The 19,843-nt window shown below is 53.3% G+C and overlaps 7 protein-coding genes across 7 annotated transcripts; 3 read left to right on the top strand and 4 right to left on the bottom strand.

Moving 5' to 3' along the window:
* On the top strand, positions 1-547 carry E0L32_011269 (uncharacterized protein; the record flags this gene model as incomplete). The annotated part of the gene is made up of 2 exons (XM_031133979.1): positions 1-427; positions 486-547. 2 exons carry the CDS (start codon positions 1-3, stop codon positions 545-547), a joined length of 489 nt encoding a protein of 162 aa, XP_031000736.1.
* A 2,154-nt stretch (positions 548-2,701) lies between these two features.
* On the bottom strand, positions 2,702-3,824 carry E0L32_011268 (uncharacterized protein; the record flags this gene model as incomplete). The annotated part of the gene is made up of 3 exons (XM_031133978.1): positions 2,702-2,811; positions 2,885-3,549; positions 3,616-3,824. 3 exons carry the CDS (start codon positions 3,822-3,824, stop codon positions 2,702-2,704), a joined length of 984 nt encoding a protein of 327 aa, XP_031000735.1.
* Positions 3,825-5,484: 1,660 nt separating this feature from the next.
* On the top strand, positions 5,485-6,027 carry E0L32_011267 (uncharacterized protein; the record flags this gene model as incomplete). The annotated part of the gene is made up of 3 exons (XM_031133977.1): positions 5,485-5,552; positions 5,621-5,900; positions 5,962-6,027. 3 exons carry the CDS (start codon positions 5,485-5,487, stop codon positions 6,025-6,027), a joined length of 414 nt encoding a protein of 137 aa, XP_031000734.1.
* Positions 6,028-6,529: 502 nt separating this feature from the next.
* Positions 6,530-9,015, top strand: E0L32_011266 (uncharacterized protein; the record flags this gene model as incomplete). Its single annotated transcript, XM_031133976.1, has 4 exons — positions 6,530-6,711; positions 6,985-7,145; positions 7,201-7,421; positions 7,498-9,015. The coding sequence occupies 4 exons, from the start codon at positions 6,530-6,532 to the stop codon at positions 9,013-9,015; spliced, it is 2,082 nt and encodes a 693-aa protein (XP_031000733.1).
* Positions 9,016-9,896: 881 nt separating this feature from the next.
* E0L32_011265 (uncharacterized protein) lies at positions 9,897-11,523 on the bottom strand (the record flags this gene model as incomplete). Its single annotated transcript, XM_031133975.1, has 2 exons — positions 9,897-11,298; positions 11,384-11,523. The coding sequence occupies 2 exons, from the start codon at positions 11,521-11,523 to the stop codon at positions 9,897-9,899; spliced, it is 1,542 nt and encodes a 513-aa protein (XP_031000732.1).
* Positions 11,524-16,498: 4,975 nt separating this feature from the next.
* Positions 16,499-17,306, bottom strand: E0L32_011264 (uncharacterized protein; the record flags this gene model as incomplete). The annotated part of the gene is made up of 2 exons (XM_031133974.1): positions 16,499-16,760; positions 16,993-17,306. The coding sequence occupies 2 exons, from the start codon at positions 17,304-17,306 to the stop codon at positions 16,499-16,501; spliced, it is 576 nt and encodes a 191-aa protein (XP_031000731.1).
* A 375-nt stretch (positions 17,307-17,681) lies between these two features.
* Positions 17,682-19,129, bottom strand: E0L32_011263 (uncharacterized protein; the record flags this gene model as incomplete). Its single annotated transcript, XM_031133973.1, has 2 exons — positions 17,682-18,799; positions 18,871-19,129. The coding sequence occupies 2 exons, from the start codon at positions 19,127-19,129 to the stop codon at positions 17,682-17,684; spliced, it is 1,377 nt and encodes a 458-aa protein (XP_031000730.1).
* Positions 19,130-19,843: the final 714 nt, after the last annotated feature.

Raw genomic sequence — 19,843 nt, 5'->3', positions numbered from 1 at the left:
ATGGCTTCCATTGTGGTTGAACCCCCTTCGACCGTTACGACGGGAACGCAAATGTACCCACCAGTAGTAGCCCGCATTCGTATTTCGGGCATCCAGGATGGCGGAGCATACGTCTATGGCCAGGCAATTCTTCTCGACGGCGCCGGCAACGTCCTGGCTAACCAGCTGGGCGGCACCGTTGTTGTCACTCCGACTGTTTTAGCTGATAGCAGTAGCCGTCGTGGCGGAAGCAGCAGCCGCAACAACAGCCCCACGTCGCTTTACTTCGCCTTTCTCGACCTTAGCATCGCCTGGCCCGGAGTGTACAGCATACGCATCGACATCCACATGCTCGACTACAACGATGCACAGGGTTCGCGATATCTGGCTTCGGCCGAGACCCAGACTATCACGGCGCTCGACGAGTCCGTTGCGGTTGGTCGACCTTGTGAGTATCCGGCATCATTCTCTCCTTTCCAGATCAGAAAGGCTAATAGGTTCTCTAGCTCAATCCGAACGCGACATTATCCGTCGCCTTCAAGGTGCTGGCGTTCCCATTCCCAGCTGATAAACTACCCAATTTCAATGTCTCGATTCCCCGGTCTTGCCATAGAGGCACGCAGGCAACTGCTGGAGGGGTTACTTTGTTTGTTGCAGCGTTTTGAATGCTTTTGGTCACTGAAAGAAGCTGGCGTCTGCTCAGCGATGGCTTTCAGCGCTTTGACTCTTGCGGGAAATCAGCGTTACTTTTGGTCCTAAATAGTTTTATAATCATAATTACATGCATTCATGTCTTTGACCACTCGTAACACTTTACACTGAAAGGCTTCATTCACAGGTGATATCACTGTTTAATAGCCCTTAACACTTGGAGCTTTCTACAAGAAGATCTTGCACAATGAATAGAAGGGTACCCTAAACATGAGACTCCCTTAGCCGTTTTGGAAACCCCTACTATGTTTTCTCGCAAACTTGCAAACTGCCAAGTGACCCAGTCGCATCCGACGATGTCGTTTGCTAATGCACGGATCACATTTGTGCCATGCGTCAGGCGGCTCAGCCGTCGTCACACACGATGAGCAGCTCCGCGTCGAAATTCCCGAGAATCATCGGCATTCCCTCTTTGCTTCTTTTCGGTCCTGTCCCACGGACCGCCAACCACAAGCACACGGCCCCACGTCATGTCAAGCCACCACCCACACATCACACTCCGCCGATCTTGGCCAGAAAACGTCAGCCCAAGGCTGTGGAATTTGGACCCTGGTAGCTACCAAGAACCTGGTAAGAATGGCCGATGACGCTGGAGGAGCGCACTTGAAAGCCCACAGCCAGCCACTGACGAGCGAGCAGTGTCATGCCTATCGTGTAAAACTGCCCCTCTGGCGCAACGGCTTCTTCGTCATTCGCCGAGGCGGGGCAGAACTTCTCGGCTTCATCAAGTTCCGGTCACTTGGACCACCATTTGTGTCTTGGCAATATGAGGAATGCTCATCCGATAGGTCTTGAAGAGTCTGCGATGACAGGGCGCCCAGTGCCGTGTGCAAGGGTGCAGTGTCCAAAGCGGAGATACTTGCGAGGCACACACGGTGTTCATCCGATTCTTTTGGGGCGTTCACCGACCTAGGAGAAGTGTATCTTCCATCTTCTTTGGTTCACTCTGCCTACCGGACATTGAGCTATCCGAGATAGGGCGATGCAACCAGGGTCCTGATGATCCTTGTTGACAAGAGGCTCTTGCCGATTGGGCGCCTCCTTACCAATAACATCTCCTCTGTTACAATCACCGGGCCAGTTCCCCATGACTTGAAACTAATGGACTGCTGATCACCAGAGCCTGATGGGGCTGCCAGTCTCCAAATACGCCATTCGCGATATTTTGATTAGTGATCGTGCCGAAATGGCACGAAACGACACACAATCCATTGTTCTCTGTTGGCAGCCATTTGCCACTTTCTTCGGAAGCGTCTCCGGTCTATTTCATCCAGTCATTTCGATACAGCGAAATACATGACAAGGCGGACGGGGACTGGATTGGCCCCGATTCCACACTCCACTTACCCGACAACAGGGGTGGCGCACGCGTCTTGGAATAGACACGTACTCACACCTGTCTCTTTGTGAATAGGTGTTCTTTGTTAAGAGGGCTTCTTAATCTCAAGGAGGTTTTGAGAACTGGCAACATCGTAGAATTCAACTCGACAAAGGGAAAGGGAAAGGGTTCTGACAGTTTTAGAACTGGAAGATGCATTGGATTTCACCTCGACAGCAAAAATGAGCTCCGTTCTTGTGGGCCAGCCGCTGGAGGGTTAGCTCTCAACATCTTCCAGGACTAAGGAGTGCCTGTGTAGTTACAGGGGTACGGAGATCAGGTGCATAGCCAGGTCAGGAACACGGAGCATGAATGATGCATACCTCCATCTATGCACCCTGGCACTTTCTTCGTGATTTCCTTCAACGGTGACCAGTCATCATATTTCATCTTTATCACGTGGAACAAGACGCTCATTGTCAGTGTCATGTACGTTTTTTTTTTTGGACAATGTGAAGCTAATTCCAGAACACTATGCAGGACAAGACTAAGGAAACAACAGGTGAATAGCAGATAAAAGCAAAAGAGAGAGACCTTAGTGATACAGTGAATGATAGGAGAATCCGACAAGAAAACTACTCAACTTCCATCCTCGGAAGGGAGTGATGCTGGTGATGTAGGGGCCCGTATGCTTCAATCGTGGGTGATCACCGATGTGGTACCCTTGAGATGCTTGGTCTTCTTGTTGTAGATCGGCCAGCAAATCTCGCCCTTGACCGTCTTCCCACTGCAAGTACCGGAGCCTGTAGAAATAGTGTACATCAGCACGCGGAAAGGCCTGGATTGTGAAACGAGAAAGACAGGATGGCAACTCACCGACGGTGCACTTGAGAGTCGAGGTAAAGCCGATCGATCCGCTCTGACCCTCTTCGAGGTTAAAGGTGTAGCCCGTGTTGTCGCTCTTCTCCTCTGTCTCCTCCTGCGTGATGCTTGCGCCGAGCGACAGGATGTCGGCAACACCTAGGTTCATGCCGGAGCTTTGCGTCCACGACTGCGACCTCGTCGTCTCAATCTTAACTTGGCCGGGTCCCGTCGCCTCATCAAGCACGATCTGGACGTTGTTGGCGGGCCTGGTGTAGTGATCGGTCTGCTTCCAGTCACCGTCGCACTTGCCCTTCTTCTTGCGCTCCTCGATGGCGCGCGGCACCGCCGTGGGGATGTCTGCGACCTCGTCGGGCTCGATGACGGTGCCGTTCGCGTCGTGGAGGTAGAGGCCGCCGGCGCCGCGGGCATCGAGGGCGCGGACGTAGCGAAGCTTGGAGTTGTCGCCGTCGTCGTCGCCGATTCCGGCATCCACGCACTTCTTGCCGCAGCAGTACTGGACCATGAAGGTCTTGTCCAGGTCCATCATGGCGCACGCAGCGTGCGAGAAGCTGGCCTTGAACGTGCCGCAGGCTAGCTTGGTGGTGTCTGCTGGCGAGCGGACGATGATCTGGCAGTCCTTGTCGGGCTGCGCCACGTCGAGGTAGACCTTGTGGCCGCTGAGAAGGGTCAGGCAACGTGCCTTGAGGGAGGAAGCAGGCTGGGCATGCGGAAGGTTGACTTACCCGCCCTTGGAGCCACTGAACCCTTGGCCAGGGAAGATGTTCTTTGACTGATACACGACGCACTTGGGGAAACCCGTGCCTCTGCTACCGAGTTGAACAGGACACTTTGAGCACTTGCTCTCGGTGCAGAAGTTGAAGGTATCAGTTGCTGCGGACACTGTTTGCAGGACCAATGCAGCCATGGCCGCGGTAGATGTGAAGGAAGGCATTTTTGCGGATGAAGCTGAGAAGCTGTGCTATTTCAGTTTGATGTAGTTGGTGAATGTTTTGGAAAAGAGTTTGGAGTGTGAAGATAAAGTTGTTGATGGTGTGGTGTGGTTTGTTTCCAAGTCGCCCCCAGACTCGACTCCCGCCCTCTACTTATACTCGAAACAGTCAATGTCTGTCGTAGAATGGCGAGGCTTGAGAAACTTTGATGTTTGACATCACCCAGAAGATCCATTAGCATCTTTGGTCGTTCTGATCTGCATCAGTATCCAAGACATAGCTATTCTTGGACAATGATTGCAAGGGTCGATGGACTGCTTTGACCTCAGCTTTGAGTTGGAAACGTTCATATCCTATGATGTTACTCTGAAGTCATAACTGAAAATAGAGCTCTGAGGTCAAAAGTCTCGTGCACTGACGGAATCATAGTTTCGGTTTAATAAGCCTAGATAGACGATCAACATATCAAGCAAAGATGTCGCGTGCTGGCGGAAGTAATGCGGCTCCTTACGGCGACTACGCCGCGTAGATCCATACAAGACAAGGTTTGTTGAAGTAAGCTTTTTGTAGTAGCGAGTGATTGTCACAACGCCTTAGTAGCGGCTGAATCTCGATGGTTGACATATATCGTCACCGTTTGCGGCACAGTTATCCATTTCCCCCTGAGGGGCTGGAGTAGGGTTGCGTTAGGACGTAGACGCGCCGCGCGGGAATAACGCAAACACAAGCGCCGGCTACGTTGAACATCGACTGCACGTTTCAATAGCTCATCCCAGCAGACTGTTCCGCTGTGACGATTTCGGACGAGCAAAATAGACACAACGATGGCTGAAGTGGGCAAATTACATCAGCCTGGGCCCACGTCTGTGAGTTTAATGACCAATGCCGATCGTTGGACTGGTGAGAGGCAGAGAAAAGAAGCATAATTATGCGGGTCTCTGAGGCGAACCAGGCTCAACTCAGAAAGGACCGAGCCGCACCGAGGCCAACTCCACTCGCTCGACGAGAATAGAAACATTTGATGCGTTGGGCAGATCACCAGCCCATTGTACGGCACGGTCACAGTCTCTCATATTATGACGGTGAGTGGGATGAGGTTTGGGGTAGCAACCGCGATGCATCAAATACCGATTGCATCATCACTGGCACAGCGCTTCTCTTGCATTGCCGCCGCAGTGGCTCATTGCACAACGTACAACGTACGTCGGCTTCTGAATCGCGCGCTTGACGTCAATACAACCAGTCCCTACACGCCGCAAAAGACATGCAACCGTTGCACCGAGTGAGCTCAGGAAGGCGAGCCATACTCACCAGGATCACTGCTTTGATCGTGACGTACTGCGCAGCTCTTATTGAAGATCGGATCTCCATCTCCCCTTGGAATATTAGTTTCTATTCTCGGCAACAGAGACTTTGTGTGTATGACTGGAGCGCTCACGATGAGCGAGATGGGTTGCGGGATGGGGGCTGACGGAGGAAAGAGAGAAATATAAAGAGCACCATGGTTGCCCCGATATGAGACGAACAGAAGACCATCAATCACATCATCACAACAACAACAACCAACTCAAGACCGCTCACAACCCTCAACACATCAATCTTATCACAGACTTTGATTCTACATTCAAATCTCGCACACCCACCATTCTAAACACTGCCAAAATGAAGTTCACCGCTGTGGCTCTCGCTTCCCTGTCCCTCTTTGGGTCCACGCTTGCCGTTGATTCTTGGTATGTTGTACACAACAAAACGAAGTTCCTTAATTATTTCATGTGACCATGACTGATTGATCATGTAGGGAGATCTACTCTTTCCGAGGACCTTGCCCAAAGAGCGGGAAGATCAACAGCAGCGACAAGACTTGGGAACTTCTGACCCTTGGCGAGAAAGACATGAGCAACAACTGCCAGCCGTTCTGGGCTAAACACAAGGGCGACTCTGTCTCGGTCTTTATGAAGGGATTCGAGAAGTTGGGGAAAGAGATGGTGCTGTACACCAAGCCCAGCACCGGGCTATGCGAAAAGAACAACGAGATCCGAGTCTTTTCGGAGGATGGGTGCATCGCGATTCCTGACGGCGTGAGTTCTTACCAATCTGACGTCGAACAGTCGGACTTTGATGCTGACAAGCCATTCACAGTGGAACCCTGAGTACTTCTCGGTCCGGGACAAGAAGAAGAAGCGCGCTGAGGAGTTCAGTGCTTGAGGCTACGGGCCAGGGACGACCAAGCAGTGTTTGCAGGGCGGTATTTGACCAGTTTGCATATTTCAGTCTGATAGTTCTTGCGGGAGGAGGATTGTACGATGGACAAAGATAGGTATCCGAGGGAATCTGCATGTTTTTCACTGTTCTTCGTACTTGTGATGTTCCTGGACCTTTGAATGAGATGCAAAGTGAACACTGTTAGCGCAAGGGGTTTGTACCGGAATATTGAGAAATGGAGAGTAAAACGAATAGCTTCTCGGAAGATGCCGCAACGAGGCCCGGCACGTCTGTGTCTAATCGATGATGATGATGCAATCTTCGTTGGGCAGGGTTAGGGTTCTGGGCGGGATTCGTCTGATGTTTGTTTCGTGGTGGGGCAGGTGGGAAGTTGGAAGGAGCGATGAACCTCGCACGGTTGCCCGTGGTAGCCAGGACGACCCCAAACAGGCTTAGCGCCATGCCAAAACAAGGGGCCAGCGTCGCTCCCCCCCATAATAGCATAATGTCCTATCATCAACGAAAACAAGCGCCGATAGTGCGTGTGTGTATGTGTCGAGACAAGGAGGGCCGCCGTTTTCTCCATCCGCCTCCCCTCCTCTCCGCCATCGCCATCGCCCACCGCCGCAACACACGAGCCTGCGATAGCGCCCCCTTCGACACTCTGGGCCTCTTCGACATCGCTAGGTAGGCAGGTAAGTAAGTAATTTCGACAACTCAGGCGGCCACGACCACGAACAACGACGACAAACGGGGTCATCGACTGCCCCGAAACCACAAACGTTCCGGCCGACTCGTCATCCCCTTTCGCACGCGGAGGAGCAGCACTTGACTGTGTTGGTCGGCACCACTCCTCCCTTACTCCTTGGGCGGATATCTCAAAAGTATGCCGATGCCTCGCGCATGCGCAATGCTCTAAAGGACCTACTTGGGCATCTGTGTTGACCTGACCGACCGCAGGCGAAGCCGCAAGTCGCGCGACATCTTCACCAGAGCCACTGTCGACTCCTCTGTGGACGGAGTCTGCCCTCTCTGGATCCGGCCTGCGTCATTTGCGCACGACTCCCGACCGCCCTTTTCTCCTCCTGCCCTTGGCCCTTCCTCCCGCAAAGCGCATTCTGGTTGGTTTGCGACCCGTTGTGCAAACCACCGGGATCAGCAGCTAGACCATGGCAGAGCCACCTTCGTCTCCCCCGTCGGGAGACGCCAGCGCCGAGGACGCCCTCGCCTGGTACAAGTCACAGTATGAGCAACTAGAGCACGAGCTGTCAGAGTTCAGAGAGTCGAGCAAGGAACTGGAAGCGGAGCTCGAGAAGGACTTGGATGCGGCGGACAAGCGAGAAAGAGGGCTGCGCGAAAAGGCGGAAGGGCTTGACTACGAGGTCGAGGAGTGGAAGGTGAGCACATGCAACCTAGTTACTGCCCCGTGTAGTGTTTGCCGGCGAGATCGAGCTGACCGCCATGTGTCTGCAGCGCAAATACAAAGAGTCTAAAGCCGAGGCGAACGCCGCCCAAAACACGCTCGAGAAGGAGATCACGACGCTTCGCGACGCAAATAGGACACTTCAGCTGAAGCTGCGCGACATAGAAGTGGCCAACGATGACTTTGAGCGACAAGCGCGCAACACCACCTCGTCGCTGGAGGACCTGGAATCCAAGTATAATGTTGCCATCGAGCGGGCTGTTATGATGGAGGAAGAGATCAAGATCGGCGAGCGCGAAAGAGAGACCCTGCGTGTCGAGGCACAGCGCCTACGTGAAGAACTCTCCGAGCTCAAGATCGAGGCAGAGATTATGCAGGACAAGATCAAGAAACAAGAGGCTCGCCACTTGTCGACCATCTCGACCGACATCTCTATCCCCGAATCGCCAACCTTCGACCACTCTCCGAACTCGACGGCGAGCTCGCCGCTCATTACAACCCCTCCGGATACCAAGTCGCTGTCTACGGCAGAGACGCTCTCGGAGCTGCAGGATCCTCCCTCACCGCCCATGTCGGACGTGTCGGCGACCCTGCCCAAGATCTCGACAGCAAAGACACCGGCTCCAGTCCAGAAGAAATCGCGACTACCATCGGCGGATCACAGCATCACGCCCAAGCCTCGGGGTTTCAACACTTCTACGAGCACGAGACCGACACCCAGCACCCGCAACCTCACCACCTCCAGCACGACTCTCCGTACTCCGGCATCGCGCACCTCGGCAGCCAAGACTGTCCGCTCGACCTCCCACAAGATACCCGCTTCCAACTCTCTCTCACATATTCGCTCGCTCACTGCACAAATGCAGCGCCTCGAGGCCAGAGTGCACTCGGCGCGCTCCAAGCTCCCGGGACCAGTCAACACCCCGCCGCGCGCCTCGCCCAGGTCTTCCGTCCTTGGTGGAGGCAATGTGCCGTCTACTGTTACAATCCGCTCTAGGAAACGGACTGTTGGCTCCACGGCATCGAGCATCGCCAACGACGACACCACACCAACCAGCCATGCCTTTAACCAGAGCCAGTCGGGCAAGAGCCACGTGCCTCGTCTCTCCACCTCCGGTGTCAGCCGTCTATCCTTTGGGCCGCTGCCCAACCGACACCCTGTCGACTCGGATGCGTCTGCCTCTCGGCCCAGCTCGCGAGCTAGTATCTCGTCGTACGCTAGACCGGCTAGCAGAACGGACAGCAGAGACATGCCCCCACCTCGGCCCATGTCGCGGACCTCGCTCGGCGGCGCTCGCACACCTATGGGCAGACCTCGCAGTTCCCTGGGCGGGAGCATGCACGGTCATTCGGCCAGCATCAGCGGGCTGCCTGAGGACGAGTCGTTTGAGGGAGAGTTCAGGACGCCGAGCCGGAGGGGCACGTATTCCAAGTTTGACACCGAGGGCAGCGGCTCGGGCATACCAGGTCCTAGCGGGATCCCGATGCCCAGCAGCCGGAGGCAGAGTGGCGGGCCTGGCGTGACTGGGAGGAGATCGACCGGTGGGCTGCGCAGCACCGAGCGTTGATGAGACGGATAAAAAGGGTCCGTGACCGAACGAGACGGATGGACCTGACGACAAGCCGTCCTGGCTAGACGACATGTTTCAAGACTACAACAAATCATTTGATTATTTCCTTTTGTCAACACGAATACCACCCGCTGCTATTACCACCAGTACCATTACATTGCCTGGAGTTCTTGCGCTTTCCATCCCCTCTCGTACGCGATCATCTCCTTTTGGGCAACACTACTACTACAACTACTTTCTTGGGTAATCCTACAACTTCTCTGGGAGATCGGAGGCTCGGGGGGAAAGACCGAAAAGGGCTCGATGCACAAACACCTCGTTACCTGGACATTACTACTCTTCTCTCTCCAACACCCTTATCATCATTCTTGTTTATTGTCTCTCTCTCTGTCGGAGGATCATATCTCTTCACTCTTACTCTGAAACCTTTTTTATTCCCCTGTGCGTGTTGCGGGCTTGGGATGGGCCCGGGCCGCGCGTGTCACGAGATGTAACGGGTTTTTTCTTGCATGAAATGTGGCTTTTCTTTTGTCGTTTGTTGATGATGTTAGAATGGAGGGCGAGACTGATGGAGGAGGAGGGGGAGGTAGTTCATGAGGAGGAAATGAGATAGCCTGGGCGAATGTCCGAGACGCGTCGAGGTAAATACGCACATGAGAATGACGTTGTGGATGAATACATGCTGCCATTGCCGTGCTTGACCGTGCTTTTGTGACTGCTCGCTGATGCTCTCGATTGCCCGCCACTCACGTATCGAGCGAAACCATGACAACAAGTCTTTTTCTTTTTCTTTTGTCTACGCAACAAACGCACATGCTGGCAACGCTACGATCTAAATCTTGACACTCTCGACCAGACACCCCTTTTGGATCTATGCTCTACCTGATGGGAATTTCCTGCTCAGCAGCAGCTGGCGCCTGCTCGCCCTCCTCCTTCTTCTTGCCGTCTCCGCCCTTCTTGCCCTTGCCCTTGCCCTTCCCTTTGCTCTCGGCCTCCTCCTTCCTGGCCTGCTCCTCGAGCGCCTTCTTCTCCTCGGGCGTGAGGGGTTTCGGGTTGGGGTTGCCGCCCCAGCGCAGGCGGCGCGGCGTCATGAAGGACTCGAGCACCTCGTCGGTGACGGTGGCGCGGCGCTCCTGGAAGTCGCGGACGTAGTCCTGCAGCAGGTCGATGGCGAGCTTCTTGAGCTCGCCCGTGAGCAGGTCGCCGCGCTTGTAGTCGTCGTAGACCTTGGCGAGCTTGGCGTCGTCGTCCTCGAAGTAGGTCAGGTAGATGTACGAGACGTCGACGTCCGGGTTGCCGCCGAGGCGGCGGTGCTCCTCGACCGAGACCTGCCCGCCCGAGAAGGCGTATTTGTTGATTTTGGTCTGTGGTGCCACGGGAGGGAGGAGAAAGGGGGTTAGCAAGGTATTGAGGAGGTGCGAAGGAAAGGAAAAAAAAAACATGTGTTGCGTGCGTACCTTGATCTGCTTGGCGGTGTCGGTCATAAAGATGGCCGAGGTGGGGTTCGAGGACGACATCTTGCCGCCGGCGCCCTGGAGCGCGGTCAGGAACTTGGAGTGGATCAGGGCGGGCTTGGGCGACGGGTTGCCCATGCGGGGCGCGATGTCGCGCACGAGGCGGAAGTAGGGGTCCTGGTCGATGCCCATGGGGATCAGGCAGGGGATGGAGGCGATCTCCTTGGTCCGGACCTCCGAGGGCGTGTCGGACCAGATCTGGGGGTACGAGGTGGCGAAGGCGGCGACGCACTGGACCGAGGGGAAGAAGATGCGGCCGATGTTTGTGCTCTCGTTGAAGCCGAAGGCGCCGCGGACCTGGTTGAAGGTGACGAGCTTGGAGAACTCCCAGGCGTTCATGAGGAAGTGGTGCGACAGGTACTTGAGGTCGCTGTAGATGAAGGTCTTCTTGACGTCGAAGCCGAGGGCGATGATGTCCTTGGCGTTGTCCATCGCGTAGCCCATGACCTCCTCGAAGGTGAGGTTGTCCTTGAAGACGGCCTTCTCGTCGTCGGTCAACATGAAGACGAGGGGCACGTCAAAGACCTCCTGCAGCCACTGGGCGAACTGCATGGGGATGGTGTGGCCGAGGTGCAGGCTGCCGGTGCTGGGGCCGCGGCCGGTGTAGAGGAAGAAGGGCTCGCCGCGCTCGTACCGGTCGAGGATCTTTTCAAAGTCGCGGTGGGAGAAGAAGAGCCCCCGTCGCATCCAGCGGTGGGGCTTGCGGCCGGTGACGCGCTCGAAGCGCTCCAGGAGGGCCTGGTCGATGAGCTGGGTGTTCCATTTCCTGCATGAGAGGAGGGTGGTAGTCAGCAAGGAGGGAACGTCTTCAAGGAGCGGAAGGAAGGAAGGCAGAGGAGGAGAGAACATACTGGGAGAGAGCCTCGTAGTTAATGGCAGCGACCTCGCCGTCGGCACCCTGGGCACCCTCAACGGACCAGGGATTGATGTCTTGGTCCTGGACCAGGGTCGCTGGCGGGGCACCCTCTACCGTGCTCGGATCGGCCGCCATTGCTGTGCGCGAATGGAGGCGATGGTGTCGCTTCGATCAGGAGGAGGTATAGACTTGAGTTCGAGGCGGCCAAGCTGGGTAGTGGACAAGAGAAATGCTCCAGTGTCGAGGTGTGCGCGTGCGTCGTCGATGCGAAGGGTGACTCGCAGAGCAGACGGGAGTGACTAATTCTGGTCGGTGCCCCTCTATCGCACTTTATCTGAAGGGTGGATCAATCGAATCGAATTCGTGGTGCCCCTCTCCGGCGCCTTATTTGCTTGACAGGAGTTACAGCCGCTACTGTCGTAGTGCAGTGCCTAGAACGGAAATTTCGGAACGAGAGTCGAATCAAAGCCAGCAACTTTGAAGTCGGCTGGAACAAGGCTCGCAGTGTAAGTCAACCTTTCAAACTTAGCGAGTACTTAATTCGAAAGTGCGGGTTTCCATATTACATGCTTCTGGAGCCTCACCGTGAAGCCTCTTAGTTACCTTCCCAAGGCCCTGCTTTCACGGCTGGCAGATCAACCCTGCGGGTTCGTTCTGTCAGAGCCAATGTAGTTCCGAACTTCCGGTGGACGCAGTTCAATTGATCTCTTCACCCTGCGGAAAGACGATTACGCAAAACAAAAGACAAAATACAGCAAGTGGCCACGTGGGAGATGAAATTGGGTACTGGCTTATCTTAGCTTCCCTTTCATATGCCTGACTGTGTAAATTACTCCCTGGACCTCTTTAGCTGGAGTAAATTGTTCACCAATCGCCACCTCTCAGTTCATAGTCATTACTGCCATGTTTGAGAAATCTTACTAATACTTCGATGGCTCAAAGCCGTTCAGGTTGCATGTTTTCGATGCTTCATAGTCGGGCTGCTCCGGTGCAGTGGCCATTAGTCAGGGTGATGGTTATGGCTGAAATTAAGACGGGGAAAGGGGGATACAAACCACACTTTCTCACAAAATCTGGTGTCGACGTGCTGGTATGGATGTTCAAAGACAAGAGATGGCTCTTGGATCGCGGCTAAGGGCGACAAGATGGAGCTCATCTCCTCCCTCTCTTTGAAAAGCTGCATGTCTGTCCCCTACACTCTCAGGGGCTGGGCAGAGGTCAGTTCATTGACACACAGTGGGTATATTCTGGACTTATGAACAATACACTCATCCACAGGACAGCATTGTATCAAGTTTTCATACCCTTCATCCTGTCCTTTTGCCGTGTAACGAGGCTGGTGACCTCGCTTATCTCTCCCAACGAGAGAACTGCATCAAATCTCGAGAGACGGTGCAGCACTTCACAGTTGCTCGTGCCAAGATGCATTGGATATCCGAAACCGTGCGTGCGGGGCGTCATGACAGATCCAGAAATGGTTGTATCAAGAGGCGTGGTGCCTCATCAGCACAGAGTCGAAGACTTGACCCCGATACCCAGCTGCTTGGGTTGCTGCCTCTTGGCACACTCGATCGAGAACCCAGCCGCCCAACAGCGAATATTTGTCATCGGACATGCTAAAGAGTCCTTCTAGTATGCTTATGGGGGGCACCTACCCAAATTCATCTCAGGCCTTCAGCTCGGGCTTGATCATGATGTTGTTGCGCAATGCGGAGTGTGATGGTGCAAGATCGGCGGAACCTCCCGAAGGGTCACGTTAGTGGCTTATGCAGCGGGCCGTTGTCTCTCTGTATGGAGTACGTGGATGCGTCAAGACCTGCTCGGTCCGTCTAAGCCTAATTTCGCGCAGAACTGGCAACCAAACCAGGAGTAAACACACATATCCTTCACTGTCGCTCTATGTATTTGAAAAGTAAATCTCGTTATCTTGTTATCTTTTACTTTTTTCGTCTTCGTCTTCCGGGTCTGTTCATCTTGGCACCCATCCTTCAACAAGCGTGTCAGACGGTTCACATGCATTTTTCCCTTGGTCAGGAATATTGTAGGATATCTGGGTGAACAGAAGAAGCATGGCCCCAACCTGGGACCCCAAGACGGAGATGCCAGATCTCAGGGGCAAAGTTGCCATTGTCACTGGCGCAAAGTAGGCTTAACCTTGACCTTCCCTTTCGCAACCACTCTGGATACCGTGACTAATGCGAGCCTCGTAGCGCTGGGATTGGTCTTTCGACAGTCAAATTCCTTGCCCTACGCGGTGCTAAGGTATATCTTGCAGCACGAAACGAGTCTAAAGTAATGACTGCTATCGCACGACTGCTCAACGAGAACCCCGATATCCAGCCTCGCCAGCTGGAATGGCTACCGTTGGATCTGGGAGACCCAAAGGCTGTTGTGGCATGCGTTACTGAGATGCATCAGAGAGAAGACAAGCTTGATATATTGAGTAAGCCGTCACTCGATCACGCATGCACTTGTGTATCGAGATACTCACGGACTTTCCTAGTTAATAACGCCGGTGTTGGCCTAGCTAAATTTGAGACCAATGATGCGGGATGGGAAATGACCATGGCTGTCTGGTATGTGAAACATTCTAGGAGCTTGTCACGCTGGCCTATTGTTCTGACTTTTCAGTCATGTCGGTCATTTTCTTTTAACCCTCGGGCTCTTCCCCCTCTTGGAGAGAGCAACTCAACAAAAGGACGCCGATGTCCGAGTTGTTACTGTAAATACAGTTTTCATCAGCGCCCTTTTCTTCAGAAGCTTGAATGGTGATTACTAAAGCCTCATCTGGTGCGTAGCTGTCATCTATTGTTTCAGCTCTTATGCCTCCACACGATCTCGACTTTGGATTCGACTCCCGCACTTTTCTTCGAGACCACAAGACCTTCAGCACGTGGCAGTCGTGGATATTCGGACTTCTTGCGTTTCGTGTAGATCTACCACGCTACGTTATGGCAAAATCTGCCAATGTGCTCTTTGCCAAAGAACTCCAACGCCGATGCGACGCGAAGGGTATACCCATCATCTCGACGTCCATCCACCCTGGGGGGGTTGCTACCGACGGCGCGATGGCCATCTTCACTCCCCTGGTCAAGCCCCTGATCTGGCTGTCCGCAGTTCCCGTTGACAAAGGCGCTGTAATGTCACTGTTCGCGGCTACGGCACCTGTTGTGAGAAGCAACGAGGCTCGGTACAAGGGGAGGTATCTACTCTCACCCGGAGAGTTTTGCCCAGCACACCCAGTTACAGAGGATGAAGTGCAATTATGTGGGTTATGGGAAAACACCTTGGCAGCTGTGAATGACTATCTGGCGGAACAAGGACTGAATCCTGTACATGATGTGTAAATAGCGGCTAATGTAACGTCAACGGGAAAAAAGGCAAGATAAACATTGCACAGGGGTAGAATAAGAACTGTTGAGATGAATCTTGCTATGCCGAACACAGGTGTCCTATTGAGGGTATTGCCGCATACCGACTTGTGTGCATCCATGTCCACGAAGTAGAGCTGTTATTCCGCCACACAGCAGGTCCTGTTGCCAATCTCGTGGCAGAAACTCCAAATAAACACACCGGGCCGCCGTTAAAGGTAGGCCGTGAGCGGGCCGCGACAGTGCGGGGAACCTTGGTACATTCCTTGTCCCGACTCCAATGGATGAGTGTTGCGGGGTGCCCGATGCCTGAACAGGGCCGTGTGACGCGTTTGCCTACAATGGAGTAGTTGGGCTCTGATGAAGGTAGGCTCAACGGAGCGGCTCGGGGGCCGTATCTGCATGGGGTGATTGATCTGACTTATATTTCCTCGTCATCTCCACCACTCCTTGGATGAAAGGTTGGAGGTAGTATCTCACATCATGGCATCGCAAGAATTCACCTACAACATTGCCTATACTGTGCGCGCCAACGAGGGGGCGAAGCCAGAGGAGTTTCTCACGCACGCGGAGCTATGGCAAGGTATCAAAAGAGGTGCCCGTCACCCGGGTGATTTTGGTTCTTTTGTCAACAGCTGCAAGGTCGTATCAGGGGGTCGCTATGAGTTTGTGAGGGAGATGGTCATCGGCGACGGCGCCGTTCACACTAAGGACGGGACAACGATCCTGCAGGATGTTCTCGTACAGGAGGGGTTATATGTATGTCTATGAGCCATGTTTCACACACAGGGACGTAATCCGTTATTAACCAGGGGTGGTGAAATAGGTTGCCGCAACGACCCGTGATACTGGGGCAAAGAGCACTCTCATCGTGGCCTACGGGAGCAAGACGGAAGAGGCAAAGGAAGAAGACGACCCCTACCTTACTCTGTTCTATGAACTCAAGATGGGGAACAAATCGCCAGCACCAGGGAGCAAGGAGGCGGAGGCCATCGTGACAAATTATAGGTCGCTCGCCAAGAATATGTGCAGTGACTCTGTGAGCAAAGTGAGGGCTTGGAAACTGGAGGGCAAGCTCACACAGTGGGAGGAAGATGACAAGAATGGAACTTGGTAGCCTTCAATGACACCTAGATACATGTCCACTGTTGCGGTTCGTTTTGTTTCATCTCCGACCGGTCCGCCTCCAAACCACGGAGGCCGAAAACACAAACTTGCTCGAGGCCTCAACACCTCTGGAAACTAGGCCTAACTGGTCTGCTCCGCGTCACATAGCCGCCACTCGGCGGAGCTTACCGCATAGAATGCTCGTCAGCCAGGGATGGAATCAACAGTTCGGACCTAAACTCATCCCATGCCGAGCGAGTACATCTTCTCATAAGACCAAGTCGTCACTTGCATTATATCAAGATGACGCCGTCAACCAACGAGAAGTCATTGACCGTGAAGTGCACATAAGCAATCACAGAAAACGTGACCTTCTTATGGAACAATCTACCAGCAATGGCCAAGACAATAGCCACATTTATTAGCTGCTTCCCATTTTCTCGCATGCCCTTATCACCATAATCAAAAAGGGAACTAAATGCCTCATACAACCCTCGTTTATCTTTTCCGTCATTCGCATGCGTAGTGGATGCCTGATTTGTAATTTATCAACATGGTTCATGGAGGCTCTATTGTGGGATGGCATCCAGTATGTCCATCTAAACTGAGTGCTGGTGAACTCTGTCAACCGTTCACACATCGTGGCCGAATCTAGGCGCCTGCTCCAGAACAGTCCTAACAGCCTGGCGGCCCAGCATCTTCTCAGACCATTTGTCGATATGTGGCCAGTCGTGAATGCTGACTCCGAACAGATTGAACATGTATGGCATCGAGAAGGGCAGGTAGGAAATATCAGCGATAGTTGGACGGTCTTTCAGTGCAATATACGCTTGTCCTGACTCCGCTAGCCGTTTCTCCAAAATGTCCCACTGCCGTAGAGTGTCCTTCTTTAGTCTAGCGAAGAGCGTCAGCTGATACTACTCAAAGCATCTTTCAAAGGGATGCTGCACTCGCTGTTCGATGGTCTCTGGAAGTTGCACAGGGTTCTGCCTGTTCGGATAGCCGCGGAGGAAGTATAACCAGTATTTCGCAGTAGGTCTTCGAGAAGAATTAGACATTTCTCGGGTGATCTAAAACAGTTGTTTTCGGAGACTTCCATCTTGACGAGAGCTGTCCAAGAACTTACCCCAAGGCTGCTGTCTGGTACGATGTCCAGGCCAAGATCCTGCCCTTTTCTGATGCATTCCTTCCTACCCACTTACCGTCCTTGTCGAAGCGCTCACCAAGATACTGGAGACATGCCGTAGATTCAAAAACAATGACGGTGTCCCCAGTCTCCGGATCACTGTCTTTAAGGGCTGGAACCATTCTCTGCGGATGAATTTTGAAGTACCAGTCATCCTTGGTGTCGATGATAGACAGTACATGGGGCGCATCTAACTCGAGGGCCAGGATCAAGGGTTTAATGTAGTTGATGTACGAGGTTTGATCGGCTGCCATTTCGTAAGATTCTGGAACTTGGTGGACATGGTCAATGCTGCTGGTGGCCAAGACAAACCTTTGATGATGTACAACACCATGTTTTCACCGTCCAAGTCCACATCCCCGTGATGGATTGGTCCTATCGTCCCGGCCATATTGGTTGCTTTTTCACTCGTCACTGGCAGATCAAAGAGAGACTGGACACGTCAATGGGTACATAAAGAACACATCTAGGAACACAACATTCGCTTTAATCGCCAAATAGATCTGCTTGCATATGGTTCGTCAGTGGGCTGACTAAAGCCGCATCGGCCCGAAACCATCACTTCGGAACCTTCTGACTTGTACGGAGCGCAGTGGACCCCCGACGACTTAAAATGATTGATCCGGGTCCTATTCCTTTGCATGATCTCCTTCGGTAGGCTCTTGAGCTCTTTCGCCATTATCGCAAGCTTTCAAATCCTGTCGTGGGCCATCGATGGTATTGTGCTCCTTGGATTGGAAAGGTTCACATGGTCGGAGGTCAATAGCTTGAACCCATGCGTTACGAATCGGAAAGATACCGTGCATGACCCACCCGCTTGCTTCAGCGAGAGTGCGCCACTGCCACTCTGTGCGTTCCTGTCCATTCGCTGTCATCATCATGTTGATGTCGCCGTAGACCGAAAGCCTAGAGCTTCTTCGGTCCGACAGAACAGACTCGAGAATGACAAGCCGGCTTCCCACCCCCACCCTGATGGCTGTCCTTATGTTTCGCAGGATTTGGAGTGATAGGCTGTCGTCCCAGTCGTGTAAAACCCATTTCATCGTGTAGGCATCGAAAGGCGGCACTTCTTTGAGGAAGTCGCCGGCGATCAGGTCCGTTACACGGGCTCCGATGTCGTTGAACTGGCCCCCAGTCCCGAAGAACGGACCGATGTGGTCAATGACTGTGGGGAGGTCAAAGATAGCACCTTTCATGGTCGGAAAACCACGTAGAAGCGAAGCAATCAAGGCTCCGCCACCGCCTCCAATGTCCATGATAGTGGTGTTCGCCACCTCGTGCCAGGGATAATCCTCCAGTATCCCCGGGGCCATCGCATTGGCACCGCCACCGAGGGTCCGATGGAGTCGTGGCACCCAGCCACGCCGGTCAAAGTATGTGAACATGTTGTCATCGGTGTCAAAGACAACCTGTGCAGCACAGCGAGCCTGCCCATCCTCCTTCACAGCTTTCGGGATCCCGGTGGCGATCTCGTAAAATTCGTTACCGTACAAGTCCACCCAGTTATGCCATTGTGTCCAGTGGTCGCTTCTCAGGAGCTCCGAGACATGATTGTTCGCATATTCTCCAGTCAACTCGTCATATGCGAATATATTGTTGGTATACAGCGGCCTGAGAATTTGACCAAGTCTATTCGGCTTGGCCTGAGCCACCGAGGCTAGCTCAGTCAACTTCAAACGGCCGTGGCTTAGGTGATCAGCAATGCCGAGTTCAACCGCCGCAACAAGGCATTTTGTGGTCGAATATCCTGAGGAGGAGTTTTATTTAGCAGAGAAAAAAAATCCAGGCCGCTCTCGGGTCCTGGTACGTCAGACTGACCTAGAAAATGATCTGCGAGTTTCAGAGCACCAGGTTCGAGTAGATGTTCAATCGAGCCAAGGAGGTCCACAATTCTGTCGGCGCTTGCCGAGATTTCCTTGTCCGGAAGCCCTGAGCCATCGTGAAGGCATTTAAACAGCTCTGCTTTTGTCAGTGGCTCTGACAGAAGACGGTTGAATGCATCCAGTGAACATTGAAGCGCATCGAGAATGTGGGCGATGGGGCGCCTGGGGCCTGCTGGAGGTGGTGTGTCAGACATAGCCGAGGACTGAGATCCGAGGTCTCTTATAATTCTTTGTCTTGGATCATCCTCCCGTTTGCTGCGTCCATGAGCATTCAGGATCTTCTCAGAGTTTTGTACGTTTATCTTTCAGTACTTCAGCGGAGCTTCAAGGAGCCCGAAGGTTGTATACGGTACCTCTGTTCGGTGGCCTTCTGCAGCGATACGGGTGTGTTCCGGCCCACTCACTCGGGTCCTTCCCATATGATCTGCGATACGTCGACAAAGTTTTGCATGAGCCGGTCACTAGTAACTCCTCCCCGCAAAGGTCTTCCTCATCGATATGCAGGCCTCTTGAGTCCAAGCAGTCCCCTCTCTCGGTTATTTCCTCGTCAGCACTCAGCATTCCCCCATGTTCCGAGAATACGAGACTGGTCCGAGAAAACAACTAGACTGTCTATCTAGTAAAGATAATGTCAACCTTGATGTTGCTCAATGTTATCATTGTTGGTGGAGGTGCCGTAGGCCTCGCAACTGCGACTAGTCTCGCACGACAGCTCTACAATGCCGTGGTCTTCTCCGACGAGGTTTTCCGCAATGTGCGAGCTTCTCACATGTATAATTTCCTTACGCGGGACACACCAATGTCCCAGTGCCTTTCGTGCCAAGGCCAAGGAAGACTTGCTTGCCCGCTACAAAACAATCCGATTTGAGACTGCCAACATCATTTCCGTAAGTAAAATAGAGGCCGGG

Source organism: Thyridium curvatum (genome assembly GCF_004353045.1).
Source record: "Thyridium curvatum strain D216 chromosome Unknown NODE_102_length_128654_cov_80.091529, whole genome shotgun sequence".
NCBI lineage: Eukaryota > Fungi > Ascomycota > Sordariomycetes > Thyridiales > Thyridiaceae > Thyridium > Thyridium curvatum.
This window is presented reverse-complemented; position numbering and strand designations above follow the sequence as displayed.